The 24171-nt window shown below is 39.9% G+C and overlaps 1 protein-coding gene and 1 long non-coding RNA gene across 6 annotated transcripts; both read right to left on the minus strand.

Annotated features, from left to right (window-relative positions):
- Positions 1 to 200: 200 nt before the first annotated feature.
- Positions 201 to 23565, minus strand: LOC146490687 (vitamin D3 hydroxylase-associated protein-like). Of its 4 annotated transcripts, none has more exons than XM_085150195.1 (16): positions 23024 to 23041; positions 22424 to 22645; positions 15438 to 15551; positions 15058 to 15198; positions 14032 to 14165; positions 13616 to 13822; positions 13494 to 13534; positions 13250 to 13374; positions 11905 to 12030; positions 10899 to 10996; positions 10610 to 10709; positions 10397 to 10440; positions 10255 to 10294; positions 1771 to 1879; positions 1161 to 1306; positions 201 to 823 (listed from the first exon to the last, which is right to left on the minus strand). In XM_085150195.1, exons 2-16 carry the CDS (start codon positions 22601 to 22603, stop codon positions 701 to 703), a joined length of 1728 nt encoding a protein of 575 aa, XP_085006321.1. In that variant the 5' UTR covers positions 22604 to 22645; positions 23024 to 23041; the 3' UTR covers positions 201 to 700. The 4 variants fall into 4 exon arrangements, with proteins under 4 accessions (XP_085006321.1, XP_085006320.1, XP_085006318.1 ...); XM_085150194.1 differs by adding an exon at positions 23201 to 23565 and having other exon boundaries at positions 817 to 1306; positions 23024 to 23062; XM_085150192.1 differs by adding an exon at positions 23201 to 23564 and having other exon boundaries at positions 817 to 1306; positions 22931 to 23062.
- LOC146490688 (uncharacterized) lies at positions 16645 to 22414 on the minus strand. 2 transcript variants are annotated; one of them, XR_014872211.1, is made up of 4 exons: positions 20514 to 22414; positions 19513 to 19553; positions 18254 to 18312; positions 16645 to 17862 (listed from the first exon to the last, which is right to left on the minus strand). It is a non-coding gene; the product is annotated as an uncharacterized LOC146490688 (long non-coding RNA). The 2 variants fall into 2 exon arrangements; XR_014872210.1 differs by having other exon boundaries at positions 19513 to 22409.
- Positions 23566 to 24171: the final 606 nt, after the last annotated feature.

Below are 24171 nucleotides of genomic sequence, written 5' to 3' on the forward strand. Positions count from 1 at the left end.
TACATGTCAGAAGGGAGCTGTCAACAGACAATTAGTGGACTTAGAAGTCTAAAGAAAACAAAAGAGCATTATTTAGCGGGTTTAATACACCTTACTGTGCTGAAGCATATATTACAGGGTAAATATCGGGCAGCAGAATCTACTTTGACCTCTCGAGTATGACGAGGACGAATGGTCCCCTAAAGTTTTCTCATAAAATAGTATCAATACGTTTATCCTGACTGACAGCAGATGCTGATTTTTAACCTACTTCATTGCGTCCTCCAGCTTTCTGTAACCCAGATATTGTATCATGAATATCTCTGTCATTGTGACTGAATAAGAAGGCACACAAACACTCCTATACATATAAATTATGTCGGTTTTAATATCTTAGTGATTTCAATTTTTTTAAAATGTACTGTTCCATTTATTAATGGCTGTATGTATTTATTTGTTCATTCCCTGTGAAGAACCTTTACATGTGATTTTGGCATAAAGAAATAAAACTGCCTTGACTTTAACCTGAATTTTAACTGTTAAAATTTATTCAAACTTTACCAAATAGTCAAGGCACAAAAATTGCCAGATTATATTTGTAAAAAAGAGAATGCTCTGCTATTTATGAAAGATTCAGCTCTCTTTTATAGGATCTACTCAAGCTAACACGTTGCCTCTGAAGTCTGCAGCCTCTCCTGTGAGACTGACAAAGAAAGCAGCTTTACTTCTTGCTTTCTTTGACCAGTTGTTCCACTTCCTTCATGAAGCGCAGGCAGAGCTCATCCTGCCACGGCAGAGCAACACACTGAATCGCCACAGGTAGACCCTTGCCACCGGTCACTGCCTGAACACAAAAACACACTCCTGTCACTTAACGCTTGGCAGCTGGTCCGCAGTCTTCTGCCTCGAGCTGACTAACAAATTGTGGAACATTTAATAAAGTTCACTTATAACTGAGAGTCAATAAATTACAGAACCACAAGAAAAAATGTCTCAATCGTCTGATCTGGTTTAGCTTTTGGTTCCAAGTAGGATAGATGGGCCTACGCACCACCACACCTGAAATCTTCCTGCGTGTAGTTTAAAGTTGTATTCATTTGTTTAGAAATTTTAAAACTGCACAAAAAACTGGTCTCACAGTAAATGTGTTCAATCTGTCTCCCCTCACTGGTATGTGTTACCTCTTTCAGGGACTTGTCATAACTGTCCTGATAACAGCCCTTATAGTGCTTTAGTTCCTCCTCATCCTTCGCAGTCACTGTGGAAACAGGGACTACACCCGCAGGAAATTTTAAGAGATTGTAGAGCATCGTGCAACTGACAGCAGCTGAAATAACAGAAAATACAAGTAGATTAGTTATGATGAAATATTTTAAGACAGATTCACTTTTCTTTAGCCCTTCAAAATTCTGTTGCTCTTTAATTAACATGTGATTTATTTAGTGTAACAGTGCCTTTATATTATTATTTGTCCAAATGTTCTAATCTACAGGTGACTTTCCTAATTGACTAATGTCTGGAGATATTGTTTTTCTTCACTCTCTGCCTTTTTTAATCATGCGTGTTAGCACTAGAGAAGGGCAGCAATCCTAATTTTTTATGAGATAATTTTTATGTGATCTCAAATCCCAGGAACTATGCTGCCACCTAGGAGCATTTCATACATCCACAAACTTACAATAATGAAAGAAAAAAAAAAAGAAGAAGAAGAAGAAGAAGAGAGAGCTAGATTGACAATAATGCTTTTTTTTTTTTTTTTTTTTTTTTTTTTAAATACTCAGTATACCATACTTGGAACTTTGTCTCCGTGCAGTAACCTGCTGGCTGGCCCTATCATGGGGGACAACAGCACATCGATATTGCAGCTCCTCCAATGTGCTATTGTCTCTTGAATATAGTCCTAAAGAAAAAACAGGAAATTTTCTTTATACAACTGCGATTCCAAAACATTTGGGAGACTGTAAAATGTAAACAAAAACAAAATGCAGTGATTTAGAAATTTTGAAATATTTAAACTGAGAAATTGTAGGGCTTGGATGGAACCGATGGCTGAGGGGAACTGCCCAGTCCTTCTTGAGGTTGGAGGCAATGGGAATGGGATAACCTTTTATAATTCAGACATACAAAACAAACAAATATATACGCATACACATATACATAGAGAGATAGAGCTCTCTATATCTAGATCTCTATATTTATAGATAGAGATAGATATAGAGATCTAGATAGAGATAGATATAGAGATCTAGATAGAGATAGATATAGAGATCTAGATAGAGGTCTCATAAGCTTTATCAATATCACTTTCCTTATACACTACCTCCAAATTTCCCCTCAAGTAGGTCACTTTTAAATGCATTCATGGATTCCTCTGTTCTCACCGGTTTTATTTTAATTTTTCCTGTTTGTCGTTACTATGATTGTTGTCATATACTGGAAAAAACGCACAATGATCACTGATGTCACTAATTAGAAGGCAATTTTGTTTTCTGATTCATTAGTTAAGATGAAGTCTATTAATGTTTTTCTGGAACATTTGACATTATCACATCTGTGTTGAAATCCCCATAAATAAAAATAACTTTTTGGTTTGATTTTGTATCCACCCACTCCTTAAATGCTGGTTTACCTTAAAACCTTAGATGGTTTTCTATATATGTTGTCCACCAACAGTCATTTTTTCTACCACCTTGTAAATTTTCTGTTCACAATAGGTATCTCATATCCATACCTACTGCATACCTTATGATTCTGTCTTTACTTTTCACCCACTTTTAACTAGAGCAGAGGTTACTTCATTAACATCACTTCATTGCATTCTCTACTTTTCTATGTTGCACTTTAACATGATTTATCAAAAATTCTATCACATATGAATATTAAATCACAATATGAATATACTTCTGTACACGTTCAGTTTATGCTATTTTTCTTCACTAGGATTTATTAATAGCTCAATGACATATGAATATTAATTTCAACGCGATTTTCATCAACTTATTCACATAGGACTGCTTTTCTTACTTTTTATTTATAACTATGCCAATCACAATATACACAATATAAGTGTTTTTGTTTTTTTTTTAAATCACACGTTAAAATCTGACATTCTCTGTCAAGTTGACCAAGACAAGCTCTGGGCTGTGTGCCATGTTTGCATACCCCCTCGGTACAAATAACACACACACACACACACACACACACGTTCCCAAATATTTACTTTTCTGTGACCCTCAGGCTGCAGAATAATCACGCTTCCCTCTGGGTGGTGGGTCTGTTATTCTTGGCCATTGGTCCCTACTTCTCTGCCAGCTTGGATTGGTTTTTGTGACGCAGCTTCTAGTCTTTTTTTATTTTTATTGTTCTTATCATTTTCACTGGGCTCCATAAACTACAGAGTTTGTGACCTTCCAGTCTTGCCTAATTTGGCAGGTAGGAATGCAGATCTGCTGCTGTCTGCCAGTGGCTCTCTGTCTCGACTCACTGGCTACATGGCCCGGTGTGTCATAGACCTGCCACAATTTCCACATGAACTCTTCTGCTCTTTTGGCCATCTAATGAGGGATTTTCTCCACTGATGTGCAGATATCTTCTCCCACCTGCAGACATTACACAGGGTGACCCATGCCTCCTGAGTCACTCTCTCTTGGGCCCTCAGACGGAGGCAGTGTTGAGAAGGTTACTTTTAAAATGTATTCCACTACAGATTACATGCCCCAAAATGTATTCTGTAACGTATTCCGTTACTCGATGAGAGTAACATATTCTGAATACTTTGGATTACTTAATATATTATCATGCTGTTTACAACTACATGGTTCCGTGTCGGGCTTGTAGCTGAAAACTAGCTTTACTTTGTTGTCTGGGTCAACTTTGTTAGCCAGAGACAGAGAGAGGCGTTGAAAGGCTGCTCCAACAGAACTTATTGTTTTTGGAGGAAAACACGAACACGGTGTACAGTCGAGTCTTAATAGCTTACTTACAACTGGGCTCGTCAGGCTCTCTTCTTGGCTGCAGTGGTTATTATTATATTTACATGCTTCCAGCTCCCGTTTTTGCTCGATGACAGCTCGTACTTTTCCTTTTTCTCCCTCCCTCGCTCACAGACACATAACGTGTATGGCAGTCCATTCACCCTGCAGCACGGACTACACTGCCCATGATGCTACATTCTTTAGAGCTATACCTGTAGCATTCTGCCTGTTAGCTTAGCACAACAACAACAAAAAGGCCTCTCTCTTTTTTTTTTTTTTTTTTTTTTTCCCCCGCCTGTCCCATTTGGTTCTTTAGCCGTCAGAATTGTTGTCTGAAGACCAACAAGGATACCCAATGGATTTATTTTACCAAATGGATCATCATGGCATTGCCGTATTGGTCCATTTGATCGACCTTTGTTTTTATTATTTATTTTATTTTCAGTTGTTACAGACGGGACAGACATGAGTGAGGGATAGGAAAGGGAGAAAGAAAGAGGAAGGAAAAGAAAAACAGAAGGGGAGAGGGACAGTGAGAAAGGGGGGAAGAAAAAATATCTCCGGGATCACCTGTTGAGAGAAAAAGAATAGAAAACAAGCAAAAAAAAACAAAACAGTGCAACATACTATACACAACACCATCGCATTAATCTAGCTAAGTGTAAACAGCAGTAAATACTAAATATTGAACGTTGTTGTGCAGCACGCAGGACAGACAGCGCACAATGTGCTTTGAAGTAGCAGCCAAGAAAGGTGTGATTTAAGTCTACGAACAGTGAACACCCATGTGCACACCTGTGTGGATCGGCGCGCTTGTATTCAAATGGTTTCCCCATGTAATGGTCTGCTAGAGGATGTAGAGAGCCATAGCCCTGTCCCCCAGGGCATGAAGCAGGCATGGAGGAGATCCAGGCCCCAGACATCCAGAGGCCCCAGAGTGCAAGAGCCCAAGGAGGACCACCGGAGGGGCATCCGTGCCACCTTCATGGGAAGGGCTGAGGATCCCCAGACGAGGGGTCACCCAGTAGCCACCGGGCAGAAGCTAGAGGGGGCTGCACTGGCGTGCCCGCCGGCTCCGCCGGCAGCCAGCTGTGCCAGAGTGAACCGAGCCGCAGGCACAGAGGCCGGAGGCCCGAGGGCTCCCCGCGCCCCGGAAGAGGCCTGACCGAGCAGCAGGCGCCAGGCCCCGCCAAGTAGCCACCGGGAGTGAGCTGGCACATGACCTGAGCGCCCAGCCCTGGACACCAAGAACCAACAATGCACCGACCCCTGAGGGCATCAGTCACCGGCAGGGAGTGTGGTGAGGGGAGATAGGCCTCCACACTTTGGAGGGCCTTGGAGTTCCCAGAGAGGTGGAGTCTAAGACCCGACCTGACATATAGACACAGACAAACAGGCACACACAGACACAGACATGCATTCCCACCCTCATGCACACATATACAAACACTCAGCACTCACCCAACGTAGGAATAAACGTAAATGGACATGTACACACAATCACACTCCCCAAACATACTCTATACCCCGGGTCCAGGTATCCTCACCCCCAGAGATGGAAACGGCACCCAGACCCAAGAGATGTTACCCTTCCCTCCGGGGTGGAGGCAAGCAGACCGCCCCAGGCTCCGCAGCAGCAGGGAGGCCAATCGGACAGCCAGCATCTCTTCCCAGCCCCCCCGCCCCGATGGCTAGCAGAGAACGGGGGTGTGTTAAGACCCCATACCTCCCTCCTCCCGCTCAAGTGTAGTGTTGCTGCGTGTTGCTCTAAAGTGTATTTAAAACAAGGGAGAGCATGGTGCTGCTGCCAGAGAGCAGCAGGTGTTAGCACGGCCCCTCCCGAGAACCCTCAATGTCTACATGGATTTAAAATTGAGAGGTGGGCACCGGCGCCAGAGGTAGGTTTGAATACACAGACCGTCTACTGGACGCCGTTAACGTACCCACCCTCAAGGCCCTAATATATATATATATATATATATATATATATATATATATATATATATATATATATATATATATATATATATATATATATATATATATATATATATATATATATGTGTGTGTTATGAGAGTATAAGTAATGTGGATGTCTAAGTTGTGAGATAAAATTGAGGCACAGGTGGCCAGAAGAGGACGGGGGGGGGGGGGAATGTCTCCCCTGCACCCTGGTGACACACCCGCACCCCAAAGCCCTACCTGTGTGGGTGGGTGTGGTGGAGCGGGAAGAGGGAGGCAGCCGGGGATGGGGAGGAAAAGAAGGGAGGGGAGTGTGTCCCTCCCTAGGGCCAGCTCCCCCGCTGACCCCAATATGCACCCCCGTCCTCTGGTATCCACCAAGGCAAGGGAGCCCAGGCCCATCCAGACCGGGGCCTACGGCAGCAGCACCGCCAAGCCCCACAGGACCCGGGGCAGCCCACCCCACCCCACCGCAGAGGAAACTGTACCCACCCCAACATTCAATCATCTCCCAGACTAAAAAGGCTTCTCTCACCCAGGAAACACGCAGAGAGAGAGCGTCACCCTGTAACCCTGGCAACCGTAACGCTGCCGCCTGGAACAACAGAACGTAGCTGTCAAACAAAACCCAAACAGTCCTGACCCGCCACAATATGAAACAGGGAAGTACCGCCGTGTAATCCATTTATTTCAACAAAGTAACTGTATTCTAAATACCACCTTTTTAAACGGTAACTGTAACGGAATACAGTTACTCATATTTTGTATTTTAAATACGGAACGGCGGCACATGTATTCAGTTACTCCCCAACACTGTTCATAACACACGTGAAAAGACCCAGGAAAACCGAGTAAACAATAAAAACGATAACTTCTATACTAATTTTCCCATTTGCATCCCCCACTCTCTTGTCCCCTCTTCCTCTGCGTACATTCACTCAGTGTTGTTGACCTTGAACCTTTCTCTCTGACTTTTCACCCACTTTTATCTCTGAGGTATCTATGAGGTAAAGGTTACTTCATTAAAAATCACTTTATTACATTTTCTTCTTTTCTATATGGATATTAAATCACACATGGAAATACTTCCCTTCATGTTTAACTCAGTTTATGCCATTTTACTTGACCAGGATTTAACATTAGCTCAGTCACATGAATATTAATTTCAACATGACTTTCGTCAACTTCATCAAACAGGGATACTTTTCTCACTGTATCTTCCACATGTTACAATTTAACGTTATCTGAATGCTTGCTTTGTTATTCAGACCAAACATTATGACCTCAGACAAGATCTGGGCTGCGTGCTGTGTTTGCATTCCCCAAATAATCTCACACACGCCAAAGGGTCGGGAGGTGGCGTATTAGAACCACTTCATTACTCAACTACAGTGGGGCAAAAAAGTATTTAGTCAGCCACCGATTGTGCAAGTTCCCCCACTTGAAATGATGACAGAGGTCAGTAATTTGCACCAGAGGTACACTTCAACTGTGAGAGACAGAATGTGAAAAAAAAAAATCCATGAATTCACATGGTAGGATTTGTAAAGAATTTATTCGTAAATCAGGGTGGAAAATAAGTATTTGGTCAATAACAAAAATACAACTCAATACTTTGTAACATAACCTTTGTTGGCAATAACAGAGGTCAAACGTTTACTATTGGTCTTTACCAGGTTTGCACACACAGTAGCTGGTATTTTGGCCCATTCCTCCATGCAGATCTTCTCAAGAGCAGTGATGTTTTGGGGCTGTCGCCGAGCAACACGGACTTTCAACTCCCGCCACAGATTTTCTATGGGGCTGAGGTCTGGAGACTGGCTAGGCCACTCCAGGACTTTCAAATGCTTCTTACGGAGCCACTCCTTTGTTGCCCGGGCGGTGTGTTTTGGATCATTGTCATGTTGGAAGACCCAGCCTCGTTTCATCTTCAAAGTTCTCACTGATGGAAGGAGGTTTTGGCTCAAAATCTCACCATACTTGGCCCCATTCATTCTGTCCTTTGACCTCTGTCATCATTTTAAGTGGGGGAACTTGCACAATCGGTGGCTGACTAAATACTTTTTTGCCCCACTGTACATTTCTCATTCAGCATATTAAGTTTCACTTGCACCTGACTGCTACAATGCCTCCTGCACCTTTTTGAATGTTTTTCATTTTTTCATGAAAAACATTACCTTATTTTGTTTTTGATGACAGCAAAAACAGACCTAAAAAAGGTGTAAGGGGTCAACAAAAGCCAAAAGATATATGAAAAAAGAGAAATAAAGAGCTGGATGAAACTGATGCAGCTAATTAGGTCAGTATCATGACTCTGATGGAAAAATAAAGTATTTCAGAGAGGCAGAGTTTCTCAGAAGTAAAGAAAAGTGCATCTACATATTACAGAAAACAATTTCAAAGTAATGTTTGTCAATGTAAAATTGACAAACAAAAAGACTTAACTATCTCATTATCTACAGTACATTATCATTAAATGATTCAGAGACTGGTTAAATCTCTCTGTGCATGGACAAGGCCAAAAGTTTGTGTTTGTAAACTTTGGGCAGCAGTGCATTAAAAACAGGGATGATTTTGTCATGGAAATCATTGCTTTGGCTCAGCAACATTTCCAGATATCACCGTCTGCGAACACAGTTCGCCATGCTATCCACAAATGAATCTTATGTGTTGTCTCTATAAGATCACTCATCTGCCTGCTGTCCTGGATGTTTGGCTGCTAATCTTTGTTATATAACTTTTTCTTTCCACACTGCCAAACTCAGTGTCGACAGCGTTGTTCTAGTTCACTCATCTTCTAGCCTGTCCACTCAGAGCTCCATGCAAGCCTCCAGCTTCATCTTCACCACTACCATACTCTACTTCTAATTCCTATCACCTCTAAGATTCTGCTATGATGGGTCAATCGCCAAACCAGTAGCTGAACTCTGTATCTCAGTAAATCATGTTCAATTCTTCCAAATGAGCTGTCGCTATTGAAATACAGCTCAAAGCTCTAAAGCTCATGCAAACGGGAATTCATATGAACATAATCCATAAAGACCACCACCACCTTCTTTAGGCCAAACCTCTTTAGAATGGACTGACACAAAGTAAAAGACTGTTTTGTGGCCAGAAATATCAAAATTTGAAATTAGTTTTGAAAAACATGGATGCGGCATCCTTCGGACTAAATATGTCTGAAGGTTCTCAGTCATCCAGGTCATCGTAGTCAAAGTCGTCCAGACGCTTTTCTTTCCAAGCTCCTTTAAGTTGCTTGAAGACGTTTCACCTCTCATCCAAGAAGCTTCTTCAGTTCTAAAGTCAAATGGTGGGGAGTCCCAGATTTAAACCTAGTGGGAGTTTCCCCCCACAGAGGGACAAAAGGACCCCCTGATGATCCTCTAACTGGGTGTGGGTCCCAATCAGCCAGGGTTTCGGGTGAGCTCATTGTGAAACCTGGCCCCACCTTATCATGCGAATTCCTGAGGTCAGATGGCCCAGGGTGTGAGTGGGCATTAAGGCGTCTGGGAGTGAACTCAAAACTGGATTATAGATGGCAGACCGTTAGTGTCGTAAACCACCGCCTCTGTTCAAAGATGGTCGCTCACAGTGGACATAGATGGCTTCTTTCACTCCTCTTTCAAACCATCTGTCCTCTCTGTCCAAAATGTGAACATTGGCATCCTTGAAAGAGTGTCCTTTATCCTTAAGATGCAGATGGACTGCTGAGTCTTGTCCTGTGGAGGTGGCTCTTCTATGTTGTGCCATGTGCTTGTGAAGTGGCTGAAGCCTCCCCACCATTTGACCTTAGAACTGAAGAAGCTTCTCGGATGAGAGGTGAAACATCTTCAAGCAACTTAAAGAAGTCCAGACGCTTTTCTTTGCAAATTCCTTTGACTTCGGACTAAAGAAAAAGGAACCATCTGGCTTGTTATTAGTGCTCATTTCAAAAGCCTGCATGTTTCAGCGCCATGGCATTGGCAGCTTGCATATCTGGAAAGACACTTTTTAATACTGAAAGTTGTGTACAGGTTTAGGTTTAGAGGAACATAAAACTTCCATTAGAATGATATTTTCTTGCTGAAGATATTTGAGCAAGTCAATGCTAAAGTGTATATTGCAGCCATTACAACAGCATGGCTTTGTAGTAGAAGAATCTTTTTTCTGAACATGGTATACATTAATTTTTCAGTTTGAATATTAGATTTGTTTTCTATGTGCTATTGTGGATAAATATTTGCAACGATTTGCCAATCGTTGCATTCTGTTTTAATTTACATTATACACAGTGTCCCACCTCTTTTGAAATTGTACTGTGATACTCAACCATGCATCATTAGTTGAAAGTTAAAGTTACCTCATCAGCAACATGTTGCTTCCACAGATCGGAAACAGATCTAAAAAAAAAATAAAGCATTATTTTATGACTTTGCCCATCACATGTATTATATGAAAAAAGAATCATGTACAGATGATGAATTTCAACAATACTTTCTCACCGAACTCCACAAATAGCACTAATGTTGGAAGACACACGAGGTGACTGCAAAAAACAAGTGAACGTTATTGACTGGCCTGCACAAAGCCATGGCTTTAATCCCATTGAAAATCTGGCACTTTACAACATAGGCTCTATCAGATAAAAGTTCCAAGATTATGTTCAGTCCTGTGCTTGAATTTACACATGTTTGTCACCAAATGAGAAAACTCACCACAGGTTTTAGTAGGAAGGAAAGGATTTTCTTAAACCACTTAGGGAGCGAGTGTATAAAAACCTGCTGCTTCAGAGAAGGGTCCAGAAGTCCCCCTTTCCTAAAATGAAATGAATTACTTACACACAAAATAACTGTTGACACTTAATGACATGTAATGATTTTAGTATTCTACAGTATTTTAGTTTATCATGCTAGCACCTGCAACTTAGCACTGAAAAAAATTATTTATTAGATGTTTTAAGTTCATGAGAAGTGATTAGATGAATTATTAAAAGGTACAACTCACAGTTTTTGTAGAAAGGTGGTAGCACCATCTGCATATAGACCCTTTATTAATAGCTCAGGAACAATTTGGCTGATTTTCAGTGGAGTGTAAGGAACCAACTAAAGGCATAAAAGAGAACATTAAAGATGTATGGCTCATATCAAATACTAGGCAGTGATTATTAGTGTGTGTGCACGCGCATATTTAAACATCTTTGTGAGGACAGAAAATTGGCACGTGACTATACTTGTGGGGACCAACGGTCACTTATGGGGACAAAATCCCCGTCCCCACGAGTTTGTGGGTATTTTTGAGGTCAATTTGACCCGTCAGTAACTCATTCACTGACCCAACAATATCTATGTAACATAAACATGCAGAGATTTTATTAGTTCATTACACTTTTTAAGCCAAGCAGAAGAAGTTTTATATATAAAACAAAAAATACTTTTAACAATTTTTTAGATTGCTTAACTTTTAAAAAGGGTCAGTTTGGACACTGTCTCAGCTGAACTCTGGACACGCACACACATACACTGATACACACTCATCCCCCCTCCCTTTCCAAACGCCTTCGATGCTTGTTCCCTCCTGGGAACACGGCGGGTCTGAGCCCGCGCTGGAATAATAGCGCAGAGCAGGATGGCTGCTGCGTTTGCTTCGGATTACTCTTCACCTCCCACCCAACCCTGTGGCTTGTCACGTGTTCCATGATGTTGTGCTGTGGACATTTATGTGCTTTTTGTGCAGAGGAGTTTTTTTTGTTTCCTGTTCTCATGCTGTCCTCCCGGGAGCCCATTATGAGTAGAGGTCTCTTTTTTTCCTCTTGTACTTTCCCATTGTAGTGTATATTTCAGTGTTTTTCTGTAACGCTACCGATCTCCGACCTGTATCCCCATGTGATGTCTGTGTTGTGTGTGTAAGGTCGGGGGGCGGAATAAAGCCTTGATTGATTGACCTGTAACATAACAGGGGGTTCATAACAATTCACGACAGTAACGATTACATGTGTGTGGTGACGTCTTACTGTGTGTCCCGCTTGCTCTAAAAGAGCTTTGACCTCTCTGACACCTCGGACCATGCTTGGAGTCGGTTGCAAGTAGCCATCATTTTCCAAATAACCAATCCTAAGAGGTCTGGAGCTTCTGTATATCTGTAGATGAGGACAGAATTATTAGCCCACCAAAGAAAATTTCAGCTTTTTAAAAGTATTCCCAAGTGCTGTTAAGAAGAGCAAGGGATTGTTAACACGTTTTTTTCCAAGCATCTTAATTTTATTTTGGATGGTTACATTATTTTACTTTGGTCAAACTCAGATTTTCAATGGGATTAAAGCCATGACTTTGTGCAGGCCAGTCAATAACATTCACTTAACAAGTGGGAGGCACATATGCAAACTGCTGTAATTCCTACACCGTTCACCTGATTTGGATGTAAATACCCTCAAATAAAAGCTGACAGTCTGCAGTTAAAGCACATCTTGTTCGTTTCATTTGAAATCTATTGTGGTGGTGTATAGAGCCAAAAATGTTAGAATTGTGTCGATGTCCCAATATTTATGGACCTGACTGTATGCAGGGTTATAGCGAATGTTTTCTTTGAGATTACAATTCCAGGCTTGGTTAAGACATTCACTAGTGTCTTGGCTAAGGTCTTTAGACATATTTCTCACTAGTTTTCTTCCCAGAATCAATGAAATCTTTCAGTTTTCACCTCTGCCAGGCTTGTTCTGTACTCTGTGGCTCTCTTTGAAGTTCTTGATACTTCTGACTCCACATTGTGACACTTGGAAATGCTGCCATAACTTTGTATAACCATCTCATCCTTTGCAAGGATTAACAATTCTTTTTCTCAAGTCTAAAACTTTATGTATTTGCTTTTTTTACATGATGCTTTCTCAACAGCTCAAACCCTTCCTGAGGTTTTTGTACTGTAAATTGGAAAATAGCCCTGAGTTTTAACTTGACTTGAAGAGCTTTGAACATTATAAATGCAATGACTTTTAAAAAGGTCAGCTTTTCCGGGGGTTATTATATTATTGGCCCAGGTTAATTTTGTTGTATTTCTGCTACAGTTCAAAGATTGTGTGTAAACAGAAATAGTGTATGTGTTCAAAAGAAAACTGGTATATTTAGAAATGGTGAAAATGTTGAAAATCCTTTGCTTTCATAAAAAAAAAAAAAAAAAAAAGCACTTAGAAATGTTATAGGAAGACTATTAACTTTGTCCTTTAGAACTTCGTCTTTTAGCATAGAGAGATTTGTTAAGAAAACTTGATTAATTTCTAGTTTCTAACATCTATGAATGATCTGAAAATATATAGAAAAGATGATCATCAACAGAGGACATTAATCCCACAGTACAGGACACACCTCCATGTTAAAAGGTAATGGTGGAACAGTGGGGTCCAAAGAAAACATGTGGTCACAAAGAAGCGCCTGCATGCACAGAGCCAGGCTGTCCACATCTCTTGCCATGGGTCCAGGAGATGACGCCACTAGTTTAGTAACAAGCATAAAGCAAATGTTTTGAACAAGATGTTCCAGAAAATTTGTGTAATATTATTAGACACTGGTTATATATAATCTGCATTTACTTCATGTGGTAGTTCCTTACCTGACTTTTGTCCTCGACAAATTGAACGAAAACCCTGTAAACTGTTCATTATCCAAAGGTGTTAATAAAGAAACCTTAACTCATCAATTTACAATCATTTTCTATGACTAAAAAGTATCTACCTCAGTCGGTGAGCAGTTGGCTTGAAACCACAGATTCCACAGAATGAAGACGGAAGACGGATACTGCCACCTAGATCAGTGCCTATACCAAGCAGGGAGCCCCCTCCCCCAATGAGAGCCGCCTCCCCACCAGTTGAACCACCAGGAGTCTTCTGGGGGTTATGAGGGTTCACAGTCTGCCCGTAGATAGGATTACTGCAGTCATAGCTAAAGGTGGACGCAGACAAACAGGTTATGAGTCTTTACATAAAATACACACATGGAAGATGAAAATGGTACATGGATTGGTTCTTATATAGTGCGTTTCTACTCTATCAGTGGACTTAAAGCACTCTCCTCATTCACCCATGAGTACACAGAGTTTAACTGTTATAATTTGTTTTAAATTTGAATTCTTGATTTAAAAAAAAATGTACCTCATAAGGGCTTGGGCCACGTTGGTTTTCACAAAGGGAATAGCTCCTTGTTTCTTCAGGACTTGAACAAGCACACTGTCCTTTTCAGCGGGCTGGTCCAGGTTAATGACCACACCACAAGAACAGTCATGATCCTTGTGATGTAAATTAAAGAACACAGGAGTGCATCAAAGACTACACAAATGCCGAACCTTAATATTTTGAAAACCTGTGAAATTCAGAGATCATAAATAACATTATTATTAAGACCTTAATTTATACAGTATTCTCACTGAGATTGCGATCTCTTTCTAAAGAGGGACCTGCTTACAAAAAATGCCAAGAAATTAAGATAAAACAACACAGTAAACGTGATCACAAATTAACAAAGACATGTGCCTAAAACCTTTTTAAATTATCAAATGAAATCAAAGATTGTAACATCATAGTTTGTGTGTAGTTCATTTAATTCATAGGCAGCAAACCATTTAAAACCAGCTTTTCCAAGTTCTGTGGAAATAAGTAGAGTCAGTATTTATGTGTTGCTCATGATTTATAAAATGAACTGCTTTAATTCTAATACTTGGTAAAATGGTAAATGATGCTTTACTTAGTCCCTAAGAACCCCAGAGTGCTTTACACTACATTCAGTCATCCACACACTGGTGATGGCAGCTACCTTGTAGCCACAGCTGCCCTGGGGCGCACTGACAGAGGCGAGGCTGCCGGACACTGGCGCCACCGGGTCCTCTGACCACCACCAGTAGGCAAATATGGGTTAGTATCTTGCCCAAGGATATTGTGAAACTGCTTGCTAACTGGCTAAGTGGTTCGATCCCAGCCCAGTTTCACATTTAGACCCACTCCTCCATGTCAGGTTTAGCTTTTTGCAACCAACTTGGCAATGGTGGAAAAGTTCATCTTGAGGTTGGACTCCAGAAAGCAATGGTTGGTGTCCTAGCTGCATTCGTCCATTATTATACTGCCTATAGCGTAACTGCCATTTGTTTGCACTACAAATACATTAATTTATTAAATTATTCTTACCTTAAATGCAATATTTTCTTTGATGCTAACTGGAACTCCGTACAAGAGACCATCCTTGTTGGAGCCAACAGTTGTCAGCTGGTCCAAACTCTCCAGCAAAACTTCAGTGCAGCAGTTCAGCTTTTGGTTTACAGCCAGAGTCTGTTGGAATGGAAATAAGCGCAGAGAGATTGAGATGAACTTATTTACTTTAAAGGGATATTGACCTGTGTAAGCGCTCTGTAAAATATTAAACTCTCACTGGAAAATAAAATAGTGTTTATGCTATAGCTAAAATAATCTAAGTAAACTGGTGTATATATTGTCTTTCAGTTGACCTTATATTGAAAGATCTGTGTTATGTTAGGCAGTGAACTCTTGTGTCATGCTGGATAATGAACCTTTTCCATGTAAGAGTAAAGCACATTGTCAGGGTTCAGTGAGCCGTCCTTTAGCTGCTGTGTCAGCTCAGACAGGGAGAGCTTCAGGATCAAAGCAGAGTCAGTCGTGGGATGCTAGAAGACACAGAATCATTATGTTATAAAAATTTATAAAGCTGTAAGAAAGAAAGAAAACCATATCAGTGTATAGATTCAGGACTCCTACTTCCTGTACTTCTGCACAATTGTAAAGTATAGAAGTAAATTTAAATCTAATTTGATGTACAAAGAGGTGTTTACAAAGGTTATAAAGCTCGTTATGTAGCTATTTGGTGGTTACGTGTTTTGATATTTACAGGTTTACACGTTTGAATGTTTAGACATGCATGTTCAAACCAGTAATAAGTGTGTGTTATATCTACCTAGTTGTTTTCCCTGTTCTGATCTGAGTTTAAGATTTGAGAGGCCAGTGAAGTATTCATGAGGGCGGTACACAGGAAGTGTGGGTTGTTGTTGCTGTGTGCTGAGAGTAAAGAGGCTGAACAGCAATAAGAGAATACGTAGTTTATTCCAAGAAGATATCGTCTCTCTTATATAATATTTTATTGGAACCGATATGTTCCAGATATCAAGTGGAAGACAGTCTGGATGATCCCCCATAAATATTTGATTGTAAATAAGGTGAAAGAAGTCTCATTTAAAATTCTACATAAATGTTATCCAGCCAGTCACTACATGGTAAAATTTAAAAGGGCCATAAATACTAATTGTACTTTCTGTGGGGATCATCCAGAAACTGTGACACATCTTTTTTGGTACTGTTCTTTTACACAGATTCTGGAAGGAATTTAGCAGGTTTGTTATTGTCCATATTTTAAGGGAGTTTTCTTTACGATGGGAAAATGTTTTATTCTGTTTCTTTAAGTTCCCCAAGACGAATGATAAATGTTTTTATGATAAATTTGTTATTACTTTTAGCTAAACTTTTTATCCATAAAAGTAAGTTTACTAACAAAACAATTTTTTTAAGGATGTGGAAATGTACATACAATCAATATCAGACTCCACCAACAAAAAGGCTCTCAAAACAATGTGAATTTGTGTGTGTATTCTTATAATTGTTAATTTTTTCTTTTACCCCAGGCTTTTTGTGTTCATGTTCTGTTGTTTTGTATACTTCATCTGTTTGTATGTTGTATACTCATTGTTTGTTAAATAAAGTTTAAAAAAAAAAAAAAAAAAAGAAGAGAGAGAGTATAGAGGCTGCTAAAAAGTTATCCGTCTCCATCTTGCTGTTCCTAATTATTCAGAGAGATTCCAAACCATCTAGTGAACACTCACGTTACACAATCACCAGATTTCTATGGTGGCCCCCAGAGACAAAGCACGCACAAATTCCAAAACACATGCAAAATCCAAAACATGCGTTTTTGACTTTGCATGTGTTTTGAATTTTTTACGTGCTTTGTCTCTATGGGCCACCACAGATTTCAATCCAACAGAGCAACTTCACTGTAAAATCTAATAATAAAATGACTAAAAAAGGATAACTTATTTATTTTGAGTACTCTGTACAAGCTCATTTGTTCCCAGAACTCAAAAAAAAGGAAAAAAAAAAATTTGATCAAGTTTACGTAAGATGACCAAGTTAGGGCAACTTACTCATTTTGAGTACACTGTACAGCCTTGCTAGTTCCCAGAACTCAAAAAAAATTAAGGAAACTCGTTGCCTCAAAAAACTAAGTAAAGCTTACTTAAGATGACTGTTAGGACAACTTATACATTGCAAGTCTGCAGTATTAAGAATAACTTGATCTTTCTGACTGTACAATACGAATTGTTTACCTACTGACAAAAAAAATTTCAAGTTCAACTAAATGAAAAAACAATTTGTGGTAACCTGAATATGATTAAAAATAATTAACACTTTTTGTAATGATGTTAAAATCAGCCCAACTTTTATTTCCAAACACAAGTAAGTATAACCGCCAACATACTGGACACTGTTCTGCTGAACAACAAACAATTATATTGCCATCACGGTTATAATCTTACAATAAAACAAAGTCTCAGATGTAATTATTCTGAAAATAAGTTTAGGCCTACCACAAGTTTGTTTTGTACTTACATTGCTTATATAATCAAAATAAAATATTTGTTGTTCTGTCACAAGTGCAATCTCTGATTTAAACACCACATTTGTTTTTCATTCCAACACATGAGCTGGAATGTTGTAATATTTTAAGGATGGCTTGTTTCCAGTCCAGGCATTACTGCCTGAATGACTGTCATGGATCAAGGTGATCCAAATGTAGGTGCAGACAAAGTCTTTAACTTCCCGTAAGTACAGTGGATGTCGGTTGGAGATGCAATGAGCTTGAACCTGCAGGCGACCATCTTCACTGACCACACCATCTGTGACGGAGGACTCATCTCTCCTGTTGTCCTGCAAGCAAACAATCATTTTTTGGAACATGAACTTAATTACTTTCTTAAAACTTTTTTCTGCATTTGGTATAAAACAGACTCCAATTTGGACAATCTCAGGCCCCCTCCCCACCAGAGAGGTGACATTTAATGTCCCAATTGTCAGTCTGGATCGCCGTGACCACCACCCAACACACAATGTCATGAAAGCATCATTTCAAAAAGGGCTATGCAAACATGGCCAATAACTTTCATTCTAATGATGTGCAAAATGATTTGGGCACAAAACAAATTTTGCTGTTAGAAAACTTGCAGACTTCACTATATACAGTGTAGACCCTCTAAACTAAGTTTGGGGGATGTGATCTTTCAAGAAATGCAGACCTAACTGCTGTTGTTTGTTTACTTACACAGCATGTCTTGTAGAATTAACTGGAGTCAACAGCAACAGCATAGCCATATCTCAAGTCTAATAACAGAAGGCAAGAAAAGATCAGTACAGAAACAACTTCCCCAAACCAAAGCACAAATAAAACAAGTAAAACAGGCTGATCTAAAGTATGATTAAAGTTCAGCCTGATTAATATAAATGTCACTGACAGTTGCTAATATACAGTGTTGGGGAGTAACGGAATACATGTACCGCCGTTACGCATTTAAAATACAAAATATGAGTAACTGTATTCCGTTACAGTTACTGTTTAAAAAGGTGGTATTTAGAATACAGTTACTTTGTTGAAATAAATGGATTACACGGCGGTACTTTCCTGTTTCACATTGTCGCGGGTCAGGACTGTTTGTGTTTTGTTTGACAGCTACGTTCTGTTGTTCCAGGCGGCAGCGTTACAGTTGCCATGGTTACAGGGTGACGCTCTCTCTCTGCGTGTTTCCTGGGTGAGAGAGGCCTTTTTGTTGTTGTGCTAAGCTAACAGGCAGAATGCTACAGGTATAGCTCTAAAGAATGTAGCATCATGGGCAGTGTAGTCCGTGCTGCAGGGAGAATGGACTGCCATACCCGTTATGTGTCTGTGAGCGAGGGAGGAAAAGGAAAAGTACGAGCTGTCATCGAGCAAAAATGGGAGCTGGAAGCATGTAAATATAATAATAACCACTGCAGCCAAGAAGAGAGCCTGACGAGCCCAGTTGTAAGTAAGCTATTAAGACTCGACAGTACACCGTGTTCGTGTTTTCCTCCAAAAACAATAAGTTCCGTTGGAGCAGCCTTTCAACGCCTCTCTCTGTCTCTGCTAGCAAAGTTGACCCAGACAACAAAGTAAAGCTAGTTTTCGGCTACAAGCCCAACACGGAACCGACGTATTAGCAAAACATTTGCACTGTTATCAGTATTTCCATACTATTTTATGACAATCTTTAAAGTCATTATTCAATACATTGTTAAATAAATATCGTCAAATAATCGAGATCTCAATTTCAGTGAAAATAATCGTGATTATCATTTTTGCCATAATCGAGCAGCCCTACCGCAGACATTCAGTAACAGTAATAAATCACAGCAATAGTACATTCACGTAGTTGTAAACAGCATGATAATATAATAAGTAATACAAAGTATTCAGAATACATTTTGGGGCATGTATTCTGTAATGGAATACATTTTAAAAGTAACCTTCCCAAACACGCTAATATATTGGAAGACCAAAATACTTACTGATGTCTTTCTGTCCAACAACAGGAGTGCTGGTCCCGAGCCTCAAAGACAGTAAGAAGCAAGCAGAGGGAGAAAAAGCAGAACATTTTTCAGAAACTGATTTGATCCTTAATGGCTGTGCAATTATTGTAACAGAGTTTGCTTATGTTGTTAAATAAAGTCTAGATTTGACATTAATAGATGCCACAGATGTTCAAAAGCTGCCACAAAGCATGAAAAAAAAAAAAAAAAAAAAATGGATGTCTCCGTAATCGTCGGAGCATTTTTGCAAATATGTGATGTCTTGATAAATGAACAGATATTTGAACTTTACACAGCTACATTCTCGCCTGAAAATATCTTAAAATTTTATTTTGTGACCCAGAAAAAGTAATATGCTTTTAGCCGCGCTCCTCCGCCATTGCCGTGCTTACAAGTACAGACAGGCTCTGACAACTGTGGCCGACAAACGCGATCCTCCTTTTCCCCAGACTACCCTTTCTGGGTCACAAAATAACCTTTTAAGATATTTTCAGGCGAGAATGTAGCTGTGTAATGCTCAAATATCTACTTAATTTATCAAAATATCACATATTTGCAAAAGTGCTTCCACGTTTTCGGAGAGCTCTGTTATCCACCAGTGCAATAGCTGACTGGGAGGTTAAGGCTTGATAAGAGTCCGCGAGCACAGCTAATTCATGGCATATTGTTTTCAACCCCCTGCGGTCTTTTGCTACTCAGGTTAAACATGATCTATTTATAATTAGTTAGGGCTATGGATTGAAAATACCCCCCACACCCCACCTTATCTCACTTTTTTTATTTCAAACCATCAACAGAAAATTTCACAGACATATTTTTATGTAATGTTTTTAAGGCTGTGGTGTTAATTTTTAAGTAACATGAGCCCAGCGGCAGCAGCAACGCTAGGCTAACACTAGCTAGCTAGCAAGATTATAAACCTGGTGCTAAACTAAGAGAAGCCGCAAAATCAGTTTGAATAAGAGTAAACATTTACTCACCAAGTCAGTGTATCAGGTAAAGATTCACAGCAATGACAACAATAATATCTTGAGCTGATGCTTTTCCAGGTTTGCTCAACATATTGCATAACAAATGCTGGCGCCATGAACATGCGGACTAGTGATGGGTCGTTCGCGAACGAAATGGCTCTTAGAGCCGACTCTTTGACGTGAACGACGCGAGCCGGCTCCTTATCGCGAGCCGTCACGTGGTTTTTTTTTTTTTTTTTCTCTTTCTCTCACCCTCTCTCTCTCTCTCGCACTTTTTTCCCGCTTCACAATGCACGCGAGCCTTGTGCTTTATGCTGGGCAGAGGGGCGGTAGTTACACTCAGTAGCACAGGAGGGAAAGAAAGAGAAAGAGAGCCAGGGACAACAACATCACATTAGAAAGGTATAGTAATCATCCACAACTATTTTCGGTTGCAGATGATAAAGGATTCAGAAAGTTTATTCATGCAGGTCCATATGACAGAGAATATGCATCTTCTTTTTGTTTTCATATTTTAATTTATATTTAATTGTGTTGTGGTTTGCAGTGTTTTGTGTTGTTTCACTTTAAATTTGTAAAAGGAAAAAGCTGAAAATTTAAATAGTTAAAATTTGAAATGTGAATAGTTGATTTTTGTATTATATGATTTACTTATTACATTTTATGTGGAGTGAATAAATAAAAGCATATTTACGGTGGCCCCTACAGACAAATCACGTACAAACTCAGAAGCACGTACAAACTCAGAAGCACGTACAAACTCAGAAGCACGTACAAACTCAGAAGCACGTACAAACTCAAAAGCACGTACAAACTCAAAAGCACGTACAAACTCAAAAGCACGTAAAAACTCAAAAGCACGTAAAAACTCAAAACACGTACAAAAGACAACAGAAGTGCTCCAGGATGCTGGGCGCAGTGTTGAGCTTTTGTTACCTAGTGGCTACACAAGCCAGCAAGTACCAACGACCGGATTTGGTGTGTGGTAGTAACAGGTAAATCTTTTTTTTTTTTAATTATTTGAATATATATGAGTGCCTGTGTATAAATACACAAACAATACACACATGCTTTCAATTGTGTAATTTAAGTGATCTAGTAGCTCTGTTTTGGAAGTTCAGTTAATGCTAGAAATGTGTTTTGGAGTTTGTACGTGTTTTGTCTCTAGGGGCCACCGCATATATTTATATATAAACATATATAAATAAAACCACTTTTTTTTACGTTAGTAATTCCTTTTGTGCATAATTTTATATTATTGTTAATAATAAATTAATTAAAGCAACAAAACAACCTGAAGAGCCGGTTCGGAGCCGAAAGAGCCGGCTCTTTTTAGTGAGTCGAACCGAAAGAGCCGGATCTCTAAAAAGAGCCGGAAATCCCATCACTAATGCGGACTGATCCGAGAGGGAGGAGGACGGTGACATGGCATTTTCAAAACACATCTTTCATCCTTCCGCACTGAGAAGCAAAACTTCCATCTTACTTAGTTTTTCTAAGTTAAGACAACTCAAATAAATTGAGTTTATCAGCGTTTTTGCATAAAATGCACTGGTAACTTATTAAAATCTAGTTCTAATAACAAATTGATAAAAACTGAGTTCAGCCTATTTAATATTTTTAATTAAACACAATATTACATTTTACAGTGTTTAGGGTGAGGTGGAACAGGAGACGTGCAGCTGACAAACCGCGTGTGTGAAGTTATCTGTCAACTTGGGCCAACAAAACAAATCCAGAAGAGCAGCATAATATTAATGTGTTTAACTTTTTGTATGCATGTTAACAACAAAAAGTGTCAGTAACTTGGAAATTAATAACTAAACCTCCGCCAGGCTTAAACTAAAAGCACAATTTGTTTTGATTTCTATCTAAAGAAAAAGTTAAACATTTCAGTGTTTAAAGCTCTGAACTCTCACCGACTGTTTGTACCGGAGCACCGCCTGCTCTGCGTGCTGCAAGCTTTCATCTCTCCCGTTTCTGGCTCTCTTGATCTTTTCCTCCGCCTGTCGGAGGCTGTTGATCTTTTTCACCTGCACAACCAGGTATCCCACAATGCAGGCGACACCAGTGAGTAGAGCCGCCGTCCAGTTGTCCATCTTCACTCTCTTAATAGACAGGCTTTCGTCTTTGTCCTGGGGCTGCAAAATGCAAATGTGACCAAGTGGTCGGCGGGGTTAGATAAAAGGAAATAATAAAATGACAATCCCACCGAGGGGAATTTCACCCCCAGGAAATATATTTAAGAAAAATAGATAAGGAATAAAAGGAGGCCGCACAGATTCAAGGATGCACACTGAGGCAGGTTGGCTCCAATATTAAAACAGTTTTATTTATAGTAAAAATAAATAAAATATTAAAAACCAAGATGTAGCGTCATTGTTGACAGTGTCCTAAAGTGAAAATAAAACAATCATGGAACTTACCAGCAGCCGTGGACCCAAAAGAAAAATCACACAAAAAGAGAATCACTGCAGCCCACCCGGTGCTGTACAAAAGCAAGTGTGAAAACGACCCACCACCTGAGGTCCCAGACCCACTGGCACGTCCTCCGTTCACTGAAATAAAACACAGAAAAATATGTTAAAAGAATAAAAGGACACTGAGCGTCAGGCTCGCTACAGATCATAAAAAAAAAAAAAACTAAAGCACACTTTAATAAAAGAAATCTCACACACACACACACGTCAAACTACCTGGTAGTTAGGGCTCCCCACCGGCAACCGAGGCGATTTAAAGTCCCAGCACAACACTCGGGCAGACGATCGCTTCAGCCCGATTACAGACGCGTGGGTACAAGCAACAGTCCAGAATAGAATAGAATAAAACCAAAATGATCCAGAAAAACACCGGCTTAGCTTTATACGGGCTAACGCCACCCTGCAATCAATATGCAGGTGGGTTCCCAATTGACCCAGTTGCGCAGCGACGAGAACGAGCGCAGGAGAGAGAGTGAGAGAGAAAAAGAAAGGCGAGTAGCCCATCTGACTACACAAATATCCAAGTGGACCTAACACACAGCTTTTTAAACACGACAGGCTGTCTTGTTTTAGCTGTGGGCGTGTTGTGCATGTACCGTGGCTTAATTTATGGGTGGACAGTTAATTTACCCGCTGGCCCACACCGTTACGCACTGTACCATACACGCACTGGCAGCCCATTCGTTCATTTTCATTTCCGACACCCAATCAAATCTCTTAATGACACGTGGGCCTCTCCTACCTTCGCTGTGACTTATTGAAGAGTTGAGTGTGAAAACTTTAAGCTGAAAGGCGACGACAGAAAAAGAAAATGAACGTAAAAATGAATTCAGCACAATGTGTGACGTTAAAAGACATATCAGCTGTGGCACCAGCCACTGCCTCACAGGCGTATATATACACGTGTGTGTGTTTGTTTACATGTGTACATAACATGATACCTATCAGTAGAGAAGTGCCACAGGCAAATAGTAAAAAGCAAGGGCGTAGATTTGGGGACGGATGATTCAACCACCGAACCTGCCCTGTTTCTTTTTTTTCCTTTTCGTCTTTGCTTCTTGATAAAAAAAAAAAAAAGAAGAAGAAGAAATATACTTGCCTACATATACTATTCTACATGCTTTTAAACCATTTAAAATTACAATTCATAGTTTTATATGTGAATTATATAATGTTAAGTTAATGTT

Source organism: Neolamprologus multifasciatus, chromosome 23 (assembly GCF_963576455.1).
Source record: "Neolamprologus multifasciatus chromosome 23, fNeoMul1.2, whole genome shotgun sequence".
In the NCBI taxonomy this organism is placed as follows: domain Eukaryota; kingdom Metazoa; phylum Chordata; class Actinopteri; order Cichliformes; family Cichlidae; genus Neolamprologus; species Neolamprologus multifasciatus.

Excerpts from the sequence above, each read along its gene's own strand:
- LOC146490687 (XM_085150194.1), bottom strand. The coding sequence starts at position 22,603 with ATGGACAACTGGACGGCGGCTCTACTCACTGGTGTCGCCTGCATTGTG. Across the intron at positions 15,199-15,437 it reads TTTACTCTTACATGGAAAAG|ACTCTGGCTGTAAACCAAAA; the intron begins GTTCATTATCCA and ends CCATTCCAACAG. Across the intron at positions 13,823-14,031 it reads GTGGCCCAAGCCCTTATGAG|CTATGACTGCAGTAATCCTA; the intron begins GTACATTTTTTT and ends GTCCACCTTTAG.